Source organism: Oreochromis niloticus, unplaced genomic scaffold (genome assembly GCF_001858045.2).
Source record: "Oreochromis niloticus isolate F11D_XX unplaced genomic scaffold, O_niloticus_UMD_NMBU tig00008263_pilon, whole genome shotgun sequence".
Taxonomy (NCBI): Eukaryota; Metazoa; Chordata; class Actinopteri; order Cichliformes; family Cichlidae; genus Oreochromis; species Oreochromis niloticus.
In genome coordinates, this window is record NW_020329075.1 from 128,885 (window position 1) to 147,353 (window position 18,469).

An 18,469-nucleotide genomic window follows, 5' to 3' on the forward strand; every position below is an offset into this window, starting at 1 on the left:
GGGTAGTAAAATAATGAGTTTGGCTAATCTCACTTAAGTTTTAGCTAATTCAGTATTTGGTTTCTATTATTTGGCAGCTGAATTAGATTGTTGGCTTAAATGTGTTTTAAAAAAGTGGGAAGTGGTCTTCTTATGTTTAATGGGTCATAAAAATATATCAATACAAACATTTTTTGCATATTTCTTTTAAAAAAACAAAACAAAATTATAAACATAGCATTACTGTAGCTGCCGTGCAAACGTAGGCTAATTGCTCATATTATAGACATTCGATGTGTGCAATTACACATTTAGCAGCTTATGTACAATGTTCATCTTTAAGCTGAGAACAAGACCTTCAAAACTATTTTTTTTAAATGGTGAAATCTTTAAATACTCAGACATCGTGCATAAAATAGTCTTGTGGGAGGAGTAGGACCTAGGAGTAGGTCGATGAAACCGTTTCATTACAGCTCAAAGAAATAAGGAAAGGGGGGCTGGAGGTAATCGGATCCGTACATAGGGGGCTGGGGAAACTGAAGAGGGTCGTCTCTACTCTTCTAGATTGTGTGAACAGTCCTTCCTACCCAGAGCGCATTCCTCTGCTCTCCCTCCAAGCGCGCACAATGGTAGAGGGAAAGATGAACCCTTTGGCAAAATGGGCGCTGGTCCTTTTTGCGCTTCTCTCCATTATTCTGAACATCGTCCTCATTGGGATCCACTCCAGCAGGGCACCCAAATGTTCCCGTGAACGCATCCACCCGCTGCAAGGCAGACACGACTACCGCACCCTTGTGTTCGCTGACCTCACCCGGGAGGAGTATATGAAGGTCCAGCAGTATTTACTCAAACAAAAAGACCTGGCTATATCCACCAGTCAGATCACAAAGCCGTCTGAAAACTTTCTCTTCTTAATAGAACTGTCGCTCCCAAAGAAAGCAGAGGTGTTGGCTTACCTGGACGAGAAAGGTTCCAAACCGGTGAGAGAGGCGACGGCAGTGGTTTTCCACGGCGCAAAAAGCTATATCAAGGAATATGTAGTGGGACCTCTCGACAACCCAACATACCACAGAGATGTGACTAAAGAGAGGTACCAGGTGGATGTCCCCATTAATGCGCGTCCGGTCACCATTGGGGAGTACGCCCTGTTTTTTAGTTTTTTTGAAACCGAGATCTTCTCCAAGTTAGAGAAACTCCTTCGAGAAAGCTTTGGGGTAGACAAGAAAAAGACGCTGAACGGGTTCGAGCAGATGCCCCGCGGAGTTCGGTCCGGGGACAGAAAAACCTGGGTGTCTTTCTTCAGGGATATGAGCGGCATGTACATCCATCCGGTGGGCTTCGAAATTCTGCTTAACCACGAAAGCCTAAACATGTCACAGTGGAGAATAGAGAAATTGCTTTATAACGGCAAATATTTTGACTCTGTAGAAGAACTTCAACGCGCATATGATAATGGGTCAGTTAAGAAAATCGTTTATAAAGAGTCGCCTGACTATGGCTCTCTCAAGCCCAGGAGCAAGCCTCTGCAGATCGGCCCGCAGCAGTTTTACGCAGAGGGGGCGCGATACAGCATCAACAACAACCATGTCCTGTACTTGGACTGGAGCTTCGCTTTCGGACTGAGCTCTCTCACCGGGATGAAAGTGTTTGATGTACGTTTCAAGGGTGAAAGGATCGCGTATGAACTGAGCGTACAGGAGGCTATGTCGGTGTACGGTTCAGTGACACCAGGGATGATTATTACCAAGTTCCTAGATTCAAGTATCGGCATTGGGCGCTTTGCGCACGAGCTCGTCCGTGGAGTAGATTGTCCTTATGAGGCGACCTACGTGGACACATACCGCTACATTGATGTCCCACTCCCGGTCAGGTTTAGAAATTCTATCTGCATCTTTGAGCACAACATGGGTCAGCCCCTGCGCAGGCACTTCGCCGACTTTTTCCACAACAACTTTGGAGGAATGGCAAACAGCGCTTTAGTGTTCAGGACCATCACGGCTATCGGGAACTATGACTACATGTGGGATTTCATCTTCTACCAGAGCGGATCAGTGGAGGTCAAAGTTCACGCAACCGGCTACATCTCCTCTTCCTACCTGCTTCCCGGGAGTAAAAAGCACGGACACCAGGTGGCTGAAAATGTCCTGGGCAACATTCACACGCACTTCGTTAATTTTAAAGTGGACCTGGATGTACTTGGTGAGTGACCTACACATATAAATGTGATTTTTTTTTTTTTTTGACAAAGCCGATGTAAAGATAAAGTCTTGCAAAATTAAGCAAATAAGTCTGTTGTAAAAGGCCAAATTATTTGGAAATATTCCAGCGATAAGTCCCCCTCTTCACTCTACACAGTCCCCTTTACTTTCTCTGATAGTCAGAGTAAATGTTAGCCCTTTAAATATGAGAAATAATAGTACAAGTCCTTTTTAATAAAAGCTATAAGCTCAAATAATTGATTCTATCAACAAGCAAAAAAAAGAGTGGGGGTAATCTACCGGTTTAGCTGATGTCACATTCCAGAAGTGGAGGACAATTCCCCAAAATTAAAAAAACAAAACAGCAACTTTGTGTTAGAATTTTCTGTATTTTAGAAAAACAAATAAACCAAATCAAATCATGTATAGTGTAGTGTATAATATTATAGAGTCTTTAGCTTACAGTCTAAAGTGCCTCATAATAAATATGTCACACTTGATAAAAGTAAATATAAATCCATACAGACAATAAGCTGTTTACACAAGTGTGCCAAGCAGGAACACACACACAGACACAAATCGTACTACACATTCCACAGTACTTACACATTGCCCACAGAGTCCACAGTGAAAACAGATCTCCTCTGGTGTTTCTTACTGCAACCAAAGGCAATTTGTTTTTTACTGCTTATGTTCACCATTACAGCTGCTTATGGAGCCACGATGCTTTTATGCACAATGTAAGTTTCTAGGCATCCTTACCTAAAGAAATCAGTTCCAGTCCTGTGTAATTCTTTTTAATCTCATCTATGTATTCCTCAGCCACTCCACCTCGCTGAGTGTCCTCAGCTTGTAAATAACATAAAGACCACCTGCCACACATTCACTGAAGCATAGGAATGCAGAAAAGAAAAAAACATTTTGCAACATTTCCTCTGCAGGTGTGAAGAATGTATTCCAGACCAAAGATATGGAGTATATGAATGTGTCACTGCCATGGATGCCTGATCACTACGCCATGATCCCTAAGCTGGTGGAGAAGCAGCTCAAAACAGAAAAGGTCTTCTTCACTTTTATTCAGTTGCATTTTTCATAACCTGCAGAGAATAGAAACAGCAGCGCACATGGGTCAGGAAATGTAGCAGCAGTGTGGTGCAGCTGGCAACAAGGTGCTGGGTTAGAATCTCCTTTCCTTTCCATGGTTTCCAAAGTCATTCTTCTTACATTAAACAGTCATCCTTATTGGCAGTAGGTGGGGTGTATTTGATTGGCTAAATATGGTTTTAGACTACAGCACTTAGAATTCAAAGACAATTTTTCAGAGTGCATGAAATGCTGATGCCTAGCTTTCTTACCAACAGTTCTTAAAGATGCATTACCAGAAATAGTGGATATCGAGTATGAAAGCATGCTCGTAGACCCCACACTGAGAGAAACCTATGTTACAGTTTTAGTACAAATGAAATACATTTCCACACTCTTACAACTGGAAGATTTAATGTTTTGTTTTCTCATTTAAAGAGAAAAGAGAGGGAAAGACAACACCAGTAATGAAAGAACATTTTATGGTGGACATGTAACCACACTTAAATATCATTTGTGACAGCAGATCATCCTGCTACAGTTTCCCATCACCTGCACAGACTCTGTGTTATGCTGCTATTAACAACACAAGACTCCAGTCTTATGTTTCGATTTCAAATTCAGGCACAAAACAAACAGGTGAAAAAAAGGTACTTAGTAGTTCTTAGTGTAAAACGGGGAGGGTTAATCCAGAAAGGTAAAAGAACACAAAATGATACACAGGTGTGATTGAGACTCAGGTGGGAACATTTAGGATTGGACAGACAGTTACAAAGACAGCAGACACTAATAATATTAATAATAATTATGAGCAGACTTGAACCTCTGAACATGTTCCTTAAACAATATATACATTTATCCCTTTTTATTTTTTATTATGTTTATTACAAATTTGAAAATGGGCCTTTAGTCTTGTTGAGCACTCTATATCCCACGTCTGCCTCCGCCACAGAGTCACCAGTGTCTCAGGAAGATTCAAATCCAGAATCCAGAATCGTCTTCCTTTTGTGCCATCCATATGAGACTCACACAGAGCAAACTTGTCAGAATGTAGTGAATGTTTAACTTAAATAGATAAGGAAAGCTCTGCCATAGATTGTACATATAGGGATAGAAATGGACTGTGACTGCACTCTTATTTGAATGTACTATGGCAATGAGCATGTTTTCTGCATATTTTTCAACCCTTTAAGTTCTGCCAAGTGCACGAGTTAGGTGGCATCTTTCTTTGTGAAGAGGGTTCAGTCTTAACCAGCTTAAGCCTGTTGCCTTTAAGTCTTAGACTTTGGAAGTGGATTCATTCATTTCCACTGACTTTGTTTAATACTGTAAGGTTGTGTCATTTTTCAGGCTAGTTCTCTAAAGGAACCAGTGTATCAGTAGGTATCAGCACAAGTGTCAGTAACCAGGCTTTGAGCAGAGTGTTTTCTTCAGTCTCTTATGTATGTTTTTCTAGAAAACCATGTAATCAGGTCAATAAATAAAAGTGGCCGTAAGCTTTAAGATCTTTGTACTGGATCAGTCAGAAGAAGCCAGACTTAACCACTAATCATGAAGCAGATTACCAGGAGTCACTTGTTTTCACTTAAAAATAGACTAATGGCTGTGACACCTTTGCAGGAAGCTGCCTTGCGTTATGACACCAAGACACCACGCTACCTGCACATTGCCAGCAACAAGACCAACCGGTGGGGCCATCAGCGCTCATACAGGCTGCAGGTGTATAGCTTTGCTGGGGACCACCTTCCAGAGAGCGAGGCAGAGGAGAAGGCGATGTCCTGGGCCAGGTAGGACTGAATGATAGCATAATTAAAAAACAACAAATCAAAACACACTAATCAAATTTTACTCATTGTAAATGTCTACTTTGTCTTAAAGAAATAAATTAAAGCTAGTGAAACAGGTCATTTGAGTAATGGAACAGGTGGGCTTGGACAGGTGTATAGTATTGATTTTATTTTTTTATATATACCCAAGTTAATATGTCATGACTCTGAAATTTGACCCAGTGCTTTGGCTTTTGAACTTGAGTTTTTCTGTTTTGCACGTTTGAATTCAAGTCTGCATTTTTTTTGTTTGCTCAATATTAGCGCTACATTCTTGCATCTATTGCATATTATTGCTACCCTGGGGTAAGTAAAGCTACTGCATGACATCATGTTTTGTAAAGATGTCATGTGTCTGTATCATCTCTCTCCTGTTAGACCCTCTTACCCAAAGAAACATCAGCCACATCAGGTTTAGTACCATCTGTTTTATTGGCTGGGGTTGTGCAGGGCGCTTGCTGGCTCCTCTGGCGACTCTCCCTAATTACCTCATGTGTATTTTAAGCCATCAGTTTTACATGCTGTTTGTTTTCCCCAGTATTAATCACCACATGTGGATCACTGGAGTATCTTTTTTTGCTGTTTGGAATTTTCACCAGATAGTTTTTGGTTACTTTGCCTGCAAGTCATATTTTGGGTCCAGATTTGCCACTAAACATGACATAATGTCACTTTGAACATGCAGCTAACATTGGGTTTTTCTAAGATGGAGAAAAATAACTTAAGAGTCTAGTCCACCCTTCTTGTTTGCCTGCAGGTATAAGGTTGCTGTTACAAAGCATAAGGATGTAGAGCAGACCAGCAGCAGTCTGTACAGTCAGAACAACATCTGGACTCCAGCTGTTGACTTCAGCAAGTACATTGAAGACAATGAAAGCATAGAAGACGAGGTATGTCTGATAACGTATTCACAATGCAGGAACTCCAGCAACACTTGAGGGAAGATGAAGAACTTTAATAACTGACCAACGCGTTTCGGCTTGTGGCCTTCATCATGGTCATAGTAAAATGTTGTAGAAAATTGCTTAAATACAAGACAGGAAACAGAAAAAAATTCAAATGAACCAATCAAAACTTCATAGATAGATCAGCTGACATATAATAGGTAGGTATTGGTTAATTGGTTAAGTCACGCCCAAGTAAATACTGGACTAGATCATTAATGATGAGGACGGGGGGGAGGAGACATAATCCCCACCTGTCTGAAAATAACACATGCATGAAATACATACAGGTTGGTCCAGCAGTTGAATTAAAAAACAAGATTACATCATCACATGGGAACACATTTGTTAAAAGGTCCTTATTTATGTCTCTAAAATGTAAAATCTCTAAAGTTTAGACTTAAAATGTAGACTTAAGATGAGATGTCTAGAGTGCTACTCCTTCTTTGGCCGAAAAAACAAATAAAATTAATTAAATAAACATTGCTCCTGTGAGAATAATTTAACTTTTTGCTGCAATGTCTGATAACGTAAACACAAACACAATATAACAGCACTCAATTAATTTACTTAATCGTGATTTGTCTGCAGGACCTTGTTGCCTGGGTGACCACCGGATTCCTCCACATCCCTCATGCCGAGGATATCCCCAACACCGTAACCGTGGGCAATGGGGGTGGGGTCCTGCTGAGGCCCCACAACTACTTTGATGAGGATCCATCCATCCACTCTGCAGATTCGGTGTACTTTGAACCAGGCAGCGAGGACAGCTGTGAGCACAACAGGATGGCTTGCCTCACTCGGGACACCTGCAGCCCCAACCTGGAGCCATTCAGCTACCATGGCTTTAATGGAGTCATGAATTTTAATGACTGGAACTGATTTTTATTTAATTTATTTTTATTTTTTTATTTTTTTTTTACATTATGTTGTGGAGCTTCTGAGGCCTGACAAACTCACACATGCTTCGCCTTAACTAATAATCATGAAGGCCATTAAAGTGTATAAGAAAGCTGTTTCTAAAGGTAAAGGTGCACCAGGCAGCATTTTATATAATAATCATAATTTTTCTCTAAAGACACATTTAGTCACTTTTTTTTTACACATTTACCAGGAGTTAGACCTGACCACCCAGTTTATGTCATGTTTTTCAAATGTATTGAAAAGAGTTTTGCACAACCTTCATACATTGCAGTTTGCATTTGGTTACAGCTTGCATCATGCAAAACGGTGATGAAACATAAGAGACTATCCTGTTAGGCTGTAATAGGCCTTTGCATGTACAGTATATCATGTGTCCTATACAATAAGACCAGTGTCTATACTCTATATCTGATTATGAGTATAATAACAAAGTTGACTTTAACATGATGAATCTCCCAACCCCAGATGTCTTATTCCAAGCTGGTCTACAAATTACAGCTTGCTGGATAACTAGCTATTATTGCAATAAGGCAAATGTTAGTTATACAGTTTTGCTTTGTTACATGGTAACATGATTTACTGATGGTTAAATATGCTACCTTTTGACAGTACATGTCAGTAGTACGATTTACATTAGCTGGTCCAATAATTTTTCAAGCTAGACGACTAGCATTTACATTCATGACTTTTCTACTGATAATGTTTGCAAGGAAGAGCCACCGAAATGGAACTGTGAATATGTATGGTTATAAAATGTTACATTTATTTGCCTGCTTTGTTTCACCTACTTTCAGTTACAATTTTATGAATCTGAATTAAAGGATTTGCTTTCATTTTTTATTTTATTTTTACCACTTGCATGTTTTTGATATAGTTACATCTATCACTGAACACTAAAAAATATTTATAATCAGTAGACCCAAAAACCCAAGTGCAGAAACCTTGGAGGTAGAGTAAAATCCAGATATTCAAAAATCATTTCAGGCAGGATTCAGGGTAGTCAGTATAAACAACACAGTCAAGAGGTAAAGTTTATATAACAGTCTGAAAGATCACACATGATAAACCCAAATAGGAACAAATAGGTTATGACAACAGCCTAACTGTAAACTTATACGGTATCTTAAAAAAAAAAAATTTCCACAGCAGAAAACACATGTCAAGCATTTAAGCACTTGACTTATTTTTGGTTGAATCCTTACTACTGATTGTGACATTTAAAGGGAAATGTTTGGCGTTAATATTCAAGTAGTTTGTAGATGGAAATCTCTGGAAGAAAATGAATAGTTAGGACTTGGTTTCGACAAGGTGAGCTAGTATTTAATAAAAATAAATCAAAGTGAATGTCAGATTTTGCTTCAAAAAAATTACCCAATGATGATTTTTATTTCCCCATTTTATTCATATTCATATTTAAAGTTTTTATGATAACATTATATACTGAAAATGAAATAAAATAAATTATTAAGATCGGTACCTCCCCATCAAAAAAAACAAAAACTGCTCGCATAAATAAATCAAAGTGGATTTGGATTTTTAGTAAAAGGTTTAACCTAAATATGAACTAATATTAAACCTAAGCAAACTTTTCATAACTCAGTTTCTTTAAAGAGTTGTGGTAAACTATGACATCAAACCAAAACAAAGAAAAATGGGAATTTTGCAGTAATAAGTCAAAATGCTCCCAAATATGATTCTCTGGTTTTCTTCCGGATGATGGACTGCAACACAAGCTGTGATGTAAACACTGTAAACTGCACTGCCATGAGTAAAAGATTGACTGGGACCACAGTAGGAGCATGCTATGCCTCCAAGGCGGGACTACTAAAAATTTGACTAAAGTTGGATTCAATCTGGATGTTTTTCAACAAAAGCATTCAGAGGAATATTTTTGTTGTTTTTTACTAAACTAAAATACTCTTTGTTTTGTTTTATCTGTAACCATTCTTATCAACATCTCTATCACACACTCATACACACGCACAAAGATATGTCCATATCCTATTCCAATAGGGAGGAAATGGAAAGCACATGTGAAAGTCAGAGTAAGTCAGTCTACACTGCAGAATTTATGGGAACTGCTCTAAAAGTTCATGTGCAGGTCAGTGACCGTATGAGTATGTACCCTGGTGAAGCTGAACATGTGGTTTTCTGCTCCAGACGCACAAGGAAATGTTTATGTTCAAGTGCTCACTTTTTCTGGCTCTCTTGGCTCTGGGACTTTTTTCTATTTAAACCCCGTGCTGTCCAGCAGATTTGGAAATCAAAATAATGATTTGAATGTTCTCTCCAAGATTAGCTCTATAATATCTATATAGAGCCAGGCGCCTCTTATTAGTTTGTTTCTTTTATCAGTTTATTAATTTCTATTAGTGTTATTTGAGTCATTACATTATAGGTGTTGTATGACTTTGTCTAAGCTGACAGGCAGGAGCAGGAAAAAAAGGAAGGAGGGAGAAAATATGATAAAAAGGGGACTTACTTAAGTAAGGCAGTGACAGGATGTGAAGATCCTGAGGGAGAGCAGAGTTCCCATAAAGAATCGAGCAAAACAGAATTATAACTATGTAAGAGTAAATGCTCTTGACTCTGAGGACCTTCCCATCAAGCAGATAACAATCAGGTAACCAGTTAACTAAGCACTTTATGTTTCACACAGTTAAAAGTGTGGGGGAGAAACCCAAAATCCATCCAATGAAAATGTTAAAACTTAAAATTTTACTCTGTCTTTGACTTTGGCACCAATGCACAAATAATTGAATAGAATTCAATTATATCTTGAAAACTGGGCGGAAACAACTTCCTTTTAAACTAGGTACAGGGAGGGGCAACTTGTTCCAGGAAACAACACGAGCGCAACAGTTTTAACCCTTAATCTGCATTTATGTCTGAATAAGTCAGACAGTTGCTGGGAGTACATCTATATACTCTAACAACTACTTGTATACAACATGCTTCAGCACAGAAAATGGTGCTTGTATGAATAGGTGAATGAAGTGCTTTCTTAACATTAACATTCAGGTGGATGCATTGGAGAGCAAACTGGAGTTAGTGTCTTCCCCAAGGATATTTGCTATGGGATCATGGAACCACCAACCTTCTGATTAGTAGATGACATGACATAGAAGATGACTCTTTCTCCAGAGCTACTGCAACAACCTAGGACACATGTTCAGGACCCACCAATATCACATTTGACCTATCTTGAGATTATCTTTGTTCACTATGTAAGGTTAATGTTGGTACCAGGCTCATTCACGATCCTTTCCTATCCCTATCCCTAAGCTGACACAAAGAGTGGATGAAAGTACACAAACACATTCTCATTTGAATGGGAAAAAAATCATGCTGGATATACTGATATGTATGTGTTAGGAACAAAAGGATGTCACACTTTTTGATGGAAATAAAAATGATCAGCTTACCAAGGGGTAAATTCAGACTTCCTGAAACTCAAAGTGAAAAATGATAGACGCAGGATGGTCCAGTTTTCTGAAATTTCATTGCAGCAACTGAAAATGATACCCAGTAGTTTGTATGGCCGTGTGCCATTGTTGTCTAACAACACTGAGACACGTTCCTAATAAGATAACAGATTGCCTTTAAAAAGAAAATAAAATTGAATTGGAATCAGAATAGTTATCATCATGCTGAAAGCACAACAAAATTATATGCTGGCCCATTCATGTTGGAGTAAAGTTTATCCAGTATGTTTTTCCTGTAGGTAGCACAGATCACATGCTGGTGGAAGTTGGGAAACACTATTACAGTCCACATCATTGTAGTCCCCAGCTGAATATTTATCCAGCACTATGTAGAAGGCTAAGGGCTGAGTTAACTTTAGCATCTAGACCCACATAGCAAAATTGGTATGGCCCGGATCTGGCCCACACAATGTGCTTACACATGGCCCACATACTGCAAAGAATGACGGCCCTTTGGTGGCCCACACATGGGCCAGCATAAGGCCAGTTGCAGACACAGTGGTGGTCCTGTGCTGGCCCAGAACAGTTTCAGCTCTGGCCCCAGATGTCAGCCTAATGTGTACCTTAATCAAGCCATGTAATAACAACATGTGCCGGAACATGCAAAACAGTGCAAAAGTAACATGAAGAAACTCTGTTCAGACAGTGAATGGACTGATTCTTATATAGCGCTTTTCTACTCACAATGCTCTACACACCATGCCACATTCACCGAACCACACACTTTCTCTGAACTGAGTGATTTCTAACTACATTCATACTCTTAACATGCAGCCTGAAGAAGCCAGGGATCAAACCACTAACCTTCTGATCAGTAGGTGACCCGCTCTACCTCCTGAGCTACAGCCACCCGGTGGTAAGCATGAGTAAACCCTCACTAGGTTTTGGATAAAGTCTACACTCACAAACCTGTCAAACCTGCATTTGAAATGTTGGCTACCATAGCAGCTTAGTATTGCAACATGGCATTTGGGTCTTCTAACTAAAATAGGAAAATACCAACATAAACAGTGGCATCTGGCTGACATACACCCTGCCATGACACCAGTCAGTCAGAAGTGCCAGCTTGATGCCGGATCCGAGCCAGACCTGTTTTCTATGAGCCTGGGCCACATAACCCAAACCACAATCAGGCCAGATGTGGCATGCCATCACATAAACAGTGCCATCTACGCCAGACCTGGCCCATATCTGGATGACATGCCACTTACCATGCCAGAATTCAGCCAGCAGTGCCGGCTTGACACCAGATCCTTGCCAGACCTGCTTGCTATGTGAAGCTATGAACATGCCCTTGAATAGCTAGAATAGCTATCTCACAGTGCAGGACAAAGAGTCTGCATTTGACTGTCTTCCAGCTGTAGTTTCAGCTCATCCATTTTGTTCACAACCGACTTATTTATTTTAGTAGGTGCTGGAGCCTGGAGGAGGCGGATTGGTCCAAGGCAGAGAAAGTGCCGGGCAGGCCAGAGCTGAGCAGAGTGGACAGCTCCAATTAAATGTACAGTCACAAAAGAATAATAAAAAATACAAAAGAGAAAACACGTTCATCTGGTGTGTGTGCTGTGGTGATGTGGTAGAAAGGGTGGCCAAAGTACTACAGTGGACCAACCCACAGACCCTTCAGCCAGCGCAGGGGTTGGCTCAGATGATGGTCGACATGGTGACCATGCAGGAGCAGCAGGCGGTGGTGCACTGCCTCTGCCTCGGCCCTCTGCTTCACTTCATCAGGCCATTTAAACGTGGTCGCTTTGTATTAGCTCTTGTGGATTATGCAACACGATATCTGCGATAAAGCAGGCACTGTTTTGGGTCATCTCCTGAGTCAGCATCCAAAAATAGATACTGACTCTTCAGGGCACATCATCCATGTCTTGCACACTAGAAGAGCTGTATGAATTACTGGGTGGGAGGATGAACGCAATTGGGATCGCAGGTTATACCCTCTGTTGTTTGCAGTGCAGGAGGTGCACGAGGCCTCCACGGGGGGGAAGGTTCCAGACCAGTTAAAAAAAAGATTCAGTACGTCCTGGACCTTAGAGGAAAGCTGCACATTTTGGGGAGGTTATCGCGAGAGAATTTGCTTGAGGCCCAATAACGTCAGCAGCGCCTGTACAGTAGAGGGGCTAAACTCAGGCAGTTTTCGTTGGGAGATAAAGTGCTTGTGTTTCTCCCTTATTTGAGCTCCAATTTAGTCAACAAGTGGCAAGTGGGGGACATTGACTATGAAGTGATATGGTCAGACAGGGTAGGAGTCGCACAAGTGTATCATCTCAACCTCCTTAAAGCATGGAAAGAGGCTGAAACCACATCTCTGGTTAGCCTGGTAAAGGAAATAGATGAGTTGGGGCTGGAGGTATCAAATCCCACCATTCCCGCCTCCCTCCATTGTGATGACCATCTCACACAGGTCCAGAGAACGGATGTTGCCACTTTGTAACAGGATTTTGTTGAGACAAAATTGGCCGAAATGCTGAAAATGGGGGTAATAGAAGAGTCGCACAGCACGTGGTGTAGCCCCATATTTCTGGTGGTAAAGAGGGATGGGTCTATACGGTTCTGTGTCAACTACAGCAAGGTGAATGAGGTGTCACAGTCTGATGCTTAGCCCCTGCCCCGACATCATTGGGCTCCTGGACAGGTTGGGCACAGCTTGCTTTTTCACAACATTGGATTTAACCAAGGGCTACTGGCAGATTTCCTTGGCTGGAGTCTAAGAAAAAAAACGGCCTTCTCTAGTCCATATGGTTTGTACCGATTTGTCATACTTCCATTTGGCTTGTTCGGAGCCTCAGCCACTTTCCAGCACCTTACAAACTGGGTGTTGATGCTCCATAGGCTGGGGCACAGATGATTGTGGCTGATTTTCTCTCCTGCTAGCAAGGGTAGGCTAAGTCAGGTGATGGAGGTATATGGTGTCGTTCTCCATATAATATCCCATAATGATGGAGTGAAAGATATTTATGTCAAATAATAATAAAAAACAAAACAAAATCATATATATATTCATGCAACCCCTTCTGCTTGGGTTACTTGCATAGTAGCATTCCAAGTCAATGAGAGCTTGGAAGGTAAATGGGATTAACTGATGGGACAATTTAGCTGAGCAGGTCAGGTGGGGAGAAACAGGTGTAGCCCATCAATAGCGGTAGGGATTCTGACGGGTGCAACTTAAAATTTTTCCCATGAGGGCCACGTGTCAACACAATTACCTTTCTGGCCACATACGAAACTCTCACCTGCCCAACATCTTCTTCTCTGACCTGACGGGCTGAGACGGGCCCGTCCCAGCTGCATTGGTTCCTCCTCATTTGCCTGCACGCTCTCCATCCTTCTCCACTCCCAGGGAGGAGACTTTGCCCAAAAACACCCAGACTTGCCTCTATACTCGTGCATGTAGTCGTCTAACCTGATGCACATATTCATAAATTCACCTAATGTTTTTGGTAAGTCCTTTATTGCCAACTCACATTTCAGACTTTCATTCATTTGTTTGGCTACTCTGCCATACAGACCTTGTTGGTGGAGTGCTACATAAATGGCTGTCATTCTGGAAGATTTTCCTCTTTCAACAGAAAAGACACTGGAACTCTGTTAGAGTGACCATGACGTTCTTGGTCACCTCCCTGAATAAGGACCTTCTTACCCTGATCACTTAGGCTGGCAGCTCTAAGAAGAGTCCTGGTGGTTCCAAACTTCTTCCATTTACAGATGATGGAGGCCACTCATTAGGACTTTCAGTGATACCAAAATCATTCTTTACCCTTTTCCAGATCTGTGGCATGATTCAATCCTGCCTTATAGCTGTATTGTCAGCTATTAGATCTTATATAGACAGATGTGTGGCTTTCCAAAGCATCCAATCCAATCCAACTTTATTTATAAAGCACTTTAAAATAACCAGCACAGGACCAATGTGCTGTACAGTAAACCAGTTAAGAATAATAGAATAAAACAAAGCAGAAAAAAATAAAACACATAATACATGAAATTGAAACAGCCCTATTTTTAAAAGAAAACAACATAGAATCAACTATCCATCCATCCATCTTCATCCGCTTTATCCGAGGCCGGGTCGCGGGGGCAGTAGCCTAAGCAGGGAAGCCCAGACCTCCCTCTCCCCAGCCACCTCCTCCAGCTTATCCGGGGGAACACCAAGGCGCTCCCAGGCCAGCCGAGAGATGTAATCTCTCCAGCGTGTCCTGGGTCTGCCCCGGGGCCTCCTCCCGGTGGGACATGCCCGGAACACCTCACCCAGGAGGCGCCCAGGAGGCATCCTTGTCAGATGCCCGAACCACCTCAACTGGCTCCTTTCGATGTGGAGGAGCAGCGGCTCTACTCTGAGCCCCTCCCGGATGGCTGAACTTCTCACCCTATCTCTAAGGGAGAGGCCAGCCACCCTTCGGAGGAAGCTCATTTCTGCCGCTTGTATCCGCGATCTCGTTCTTTCGGTCACTACCCACAGCTCGTGGCCATAGGTGAGGGTAGGGACGTAGATCGACCGGTAAATTGAGAGCTTCGCTTTTACACTTAGCTCCCTCTTCACCACGACGGACCGGTGCAGCGTCCGCATCACTGCAGCCACAGCACCAATCCGTCTGTCGATCTCCGACTCCCTTCTCCCATCACTCGTGAACAAGACCCCGAGATACTTGAACTCCTCCACTTGGGGCAGGAACTCATCCCCGACCCGGAGTGGGCACTCCACCCTTTTCCGGCTGAGGACCATGGCCTCAGATTTGGAGGTGCTGATCCTCATTCCCGCTGCTTCACACTCGGCTGCGAACCGTTCCAGTGCGAGCTGGAGGCCTTCACCCGATGAAGCCAACAGAACCACATCATCCGCAAAAAGCAGAGATGAGATTCTGAGGCCACCGAAGTGAAAGCCCTCCGCCACTTGGCTGTGCCTAGAAATCCTGTCCATAAAAATTATGAACAGAACCGGTGACAAAGGGCAGCCCTGGCGGAGCCCATCACCCACCGGAAACGAGTCCGACTTATTGCCGGCAATGCGAACCAAGCTCTTGCAACGGTTGTATAGGGATCGAATGGCCCGTAGCAATGGGCCAGACACCCCATACTCCCGCAACACCTCCCACAGGACACCCCGAGGGACACGGTCGAATGCCTTCTCCAAGTCCACAAAACACATGTAGACTGGTTGGGCAAACTCCCATGCACCCTCAAGTATCCTTGAGAGGATAAAGAGCTGGTCCAGTGTTCCACGACCAGGACGAAAACCGCATTGTTCCTCCTGTATCCGAGGTTCGACTAGCGGACGAACTCTCCTTTCCAGCACCCTGGCATAGACTTTCCCAGGGAGGCTGAGGAGTGTGATCCCCCTGTAGTTGGAACACACCTTCCGGTCTCCCTTCTTAAAGATGGGGACCACCACCCCGGTCTGCCAGTCCAGGGGTACTGCCCCTGATCTCCACGCAACATTGCAGAGGCGTGTCAACCAAGACAGCCCCACAACGTCCAGAGCCTTCAGGAATTCGGGGCGGACCTCATCAACACCAGGGGCTCTGCCACCAAGCAGTTGTTTAACTGCCTCAGTGACCTCGCCCCCGGAAATTGGCGGGTCATTCCCCTCATCCCCAGACTCTGCTTCCTCCTCGGAAGACGTGTCAGTGGGATTAAGGAGGTCCTCGAAGTATTCCTTCCACCGCCTGACAATTTTCTCAGTCGACGTCAGCAGCGCTCCGCCAGCACTATACACAGTGCAGGTAGAGCACCGCTTTCCCCTCCTGAGACGCCTGACGGTTTGCCAGAATCTCTTCGAGGCAGTCCGAAAGTCTTTTCCATGGCTTCTCCGAACTCCTCCCACACCCGAGTTTTTGCTTCAGCCACTGCCCGAGCCGCATTCCGCTTGGCCTGTCGATACCTGTCGGCTGCCTCCGGAGTCCCACAGGCTAACCAAGCCCGATAGGACTCCTTCTTCAGCCTGGTGGCTCCCTTCACCTCTGGTGTCCACCATTTGGTTCGGGGATTACCACCATGGCAGGCACCAACCACCTTGCGACCGCAGCTCAATGCAGCAGCTTCGGCGATGGAGACGCTGAACATGGTCCATTCGGACTCAATGTCCCCAGTCTCCCTCAGAATGCTGTTGAAGCTCTGCCGGAGGTGTGCGTTGAAGATCTCGCGGACTGGGGCCTCTGCTAGACATTCCCAGCACACCCTCACTACACGTTTAGGTGCACCGGGTCTGTCCAGCGTCCTCCCCCGCCACCTGATCCAACTCACCACCAGGTGGTGATCAGTTGACAGCTCAGCCCCTCTTTTACCCGAGTGTCCAGAACATATGGTCGCAGGTCTGGTGATACGATTACAAAATCGATCATCGACCTGCGGCCTAGAGCATCCTGGTGCCACGTGCACTTATGGACACTCTTATGTTTGAGCAAGGTGTTCGTTATGGCCAAACTGTGATGTGCACAGAAGTCCAATAACAAAACACCACTCGGGTTCAGATCAGGGAGGCCGTTCCTCCCGATCACGCCCCTCCAGGTCTCGCTGTCGTTACCCACGTGAGCATTGAAGTCTCCCAGCAGGACAACAGAGTCTCCAGGTGGGGCACCTTCCAGCACCCCCCCCCAGGGACTCTAAGAAGGCTGGGTACTCTGAACTGCCACTCGGCGCATAAGCACAGATGACAGTCAGGACCCGTTCCCCGACCCTGAGGCGCAGGGAACAAACCCTCTCATCCACCGGGAAAAACCCCAACGTACCGGCAGCAAGCCGAGGGGATATTAGAATACCCACCCCAGCCCGCCGCCTCTCACCAGGGGCAACTCCAGACTGAGACAGAGTCCAGCCCCTCTCCAGGAGACTGGTTCCAGAGCCCGAGCCATGCGTAGAGGTGAGCCCGACTATATCTAGCCGGTACTTCTCAACCTCATGCACTAACTCAGGCTCCTTCCCCACCAGAGAGGTGACATTCCATGTCCCTATTGCCAGTCTTGGCAGCCGGGGATCAGTCCGCCAGGGCCTCCGCTCCTGGCCGCCGCCCGGCACACAATGCACCCGACCCCTATGGCGCCTCCTGCTGGTGGTGGGCCTGCGGGAGGATGGGCCCATGTCTCCTCTTCGGGCTGTGCCCGGCTGGGCCCCATGGACTAAGGCCCGGCCACCAGACGCTCGCCTTCGGGCACCCTCCCCGGGCCTGGCTCCAGGGCGAGGCCCCGGTAACCCTATCCCGGGAAGGGTAAACTGTTCCCTCGATGTTCTCCTCATAAGGGTCTTCTGAATCGCTCTTTGTCTGGTCCCTCACCCAGGACCAATTTGCCATGGGAAACCCTACCAGGGATCAAAAGCCCCCAGACAACATAGCCCCTGGGATCCCTGGGACACACAAACCCCTCCACCACGATAAGGTAGCGATTCACGGAGAGGCTAGAATCAACTAATAAAAAATAAATAAAAAATAAACTAAAAACCAGCATCTCACAAGGTGTCAGAGACCAGGTTGAAGAGATAAGTTTTCAGAAGTGATTTAAAAACAGGCGGAGGAGAGGCCTGTCTGATCTCTAAAAGCAGATCGTTCCACAGTTTGGGAGCTGCTACAGTGAAAGCACGATCTCCCCTAAGTTTACGCGAATGTCCTGTCTATTCCTCACCTGTCGCCCCATGACACCTTTAACCAGCTCAGTATGTCTATTGTGTATTATTGAAGGGTCTTTATCTTACAATACAAAAACGCCTTGGATGACTGTTGTGATTTGGTGCTACATAAAAAAAACTTAATTGAACTGAATGTCCCTGATGTAAATGATTACAAATAGTGGGTTAGGGTTAGGGGGTTAGGGTAAACTGTGCAGGACAGAAAAAGCATTTTGAATAAAATCCAGAAACTCAGTAACTAAGCACTTTCAGTTAGGGAACTCATGAAAGAAGACGTTTAAACTTTACACAGAGCAGCACTTAGACTCAGCAGACCATAAAATAGGAGTGAAATGATTCCTACTCTATTCCTACTTTCCTACAACATGCTGATTTACACACCCAGTCTCACGGAGGCATTATGCTAC

General features: G+C 44.0%; 1 protein-coding gene across 1 annotated transcript; it reads left to right on the forward strand.

The window, feature by feature from the left end:
* The first annotated feature begins 528 nt into the window (after positions 1–528).
* aoc2 (amine oxidase copper containing 2) lies at positions 529–7,787 on the forward strand. Its single transcript, XM_003459986.5, has 5 exons — positions 529–2,178; positions 3,119–3,237; positions 4,881–5,047; positions 5,844–5,976; positions 6,622–7,787. The coding sequence occupies exons 1-5, from the start codon at positions 606–608 to the stop codon at positions 6,910–6,912; spliced, it is 2,283 nt and encodes a 760-aa protein (XP_003460034.2). The 5' UTR covers positions 529–605; the 3' UTR covers positions 6,913–7,787.
* The last annotated feature ends 10,682 nt before the right edge of the window (positions 7,788–18,469 follow it).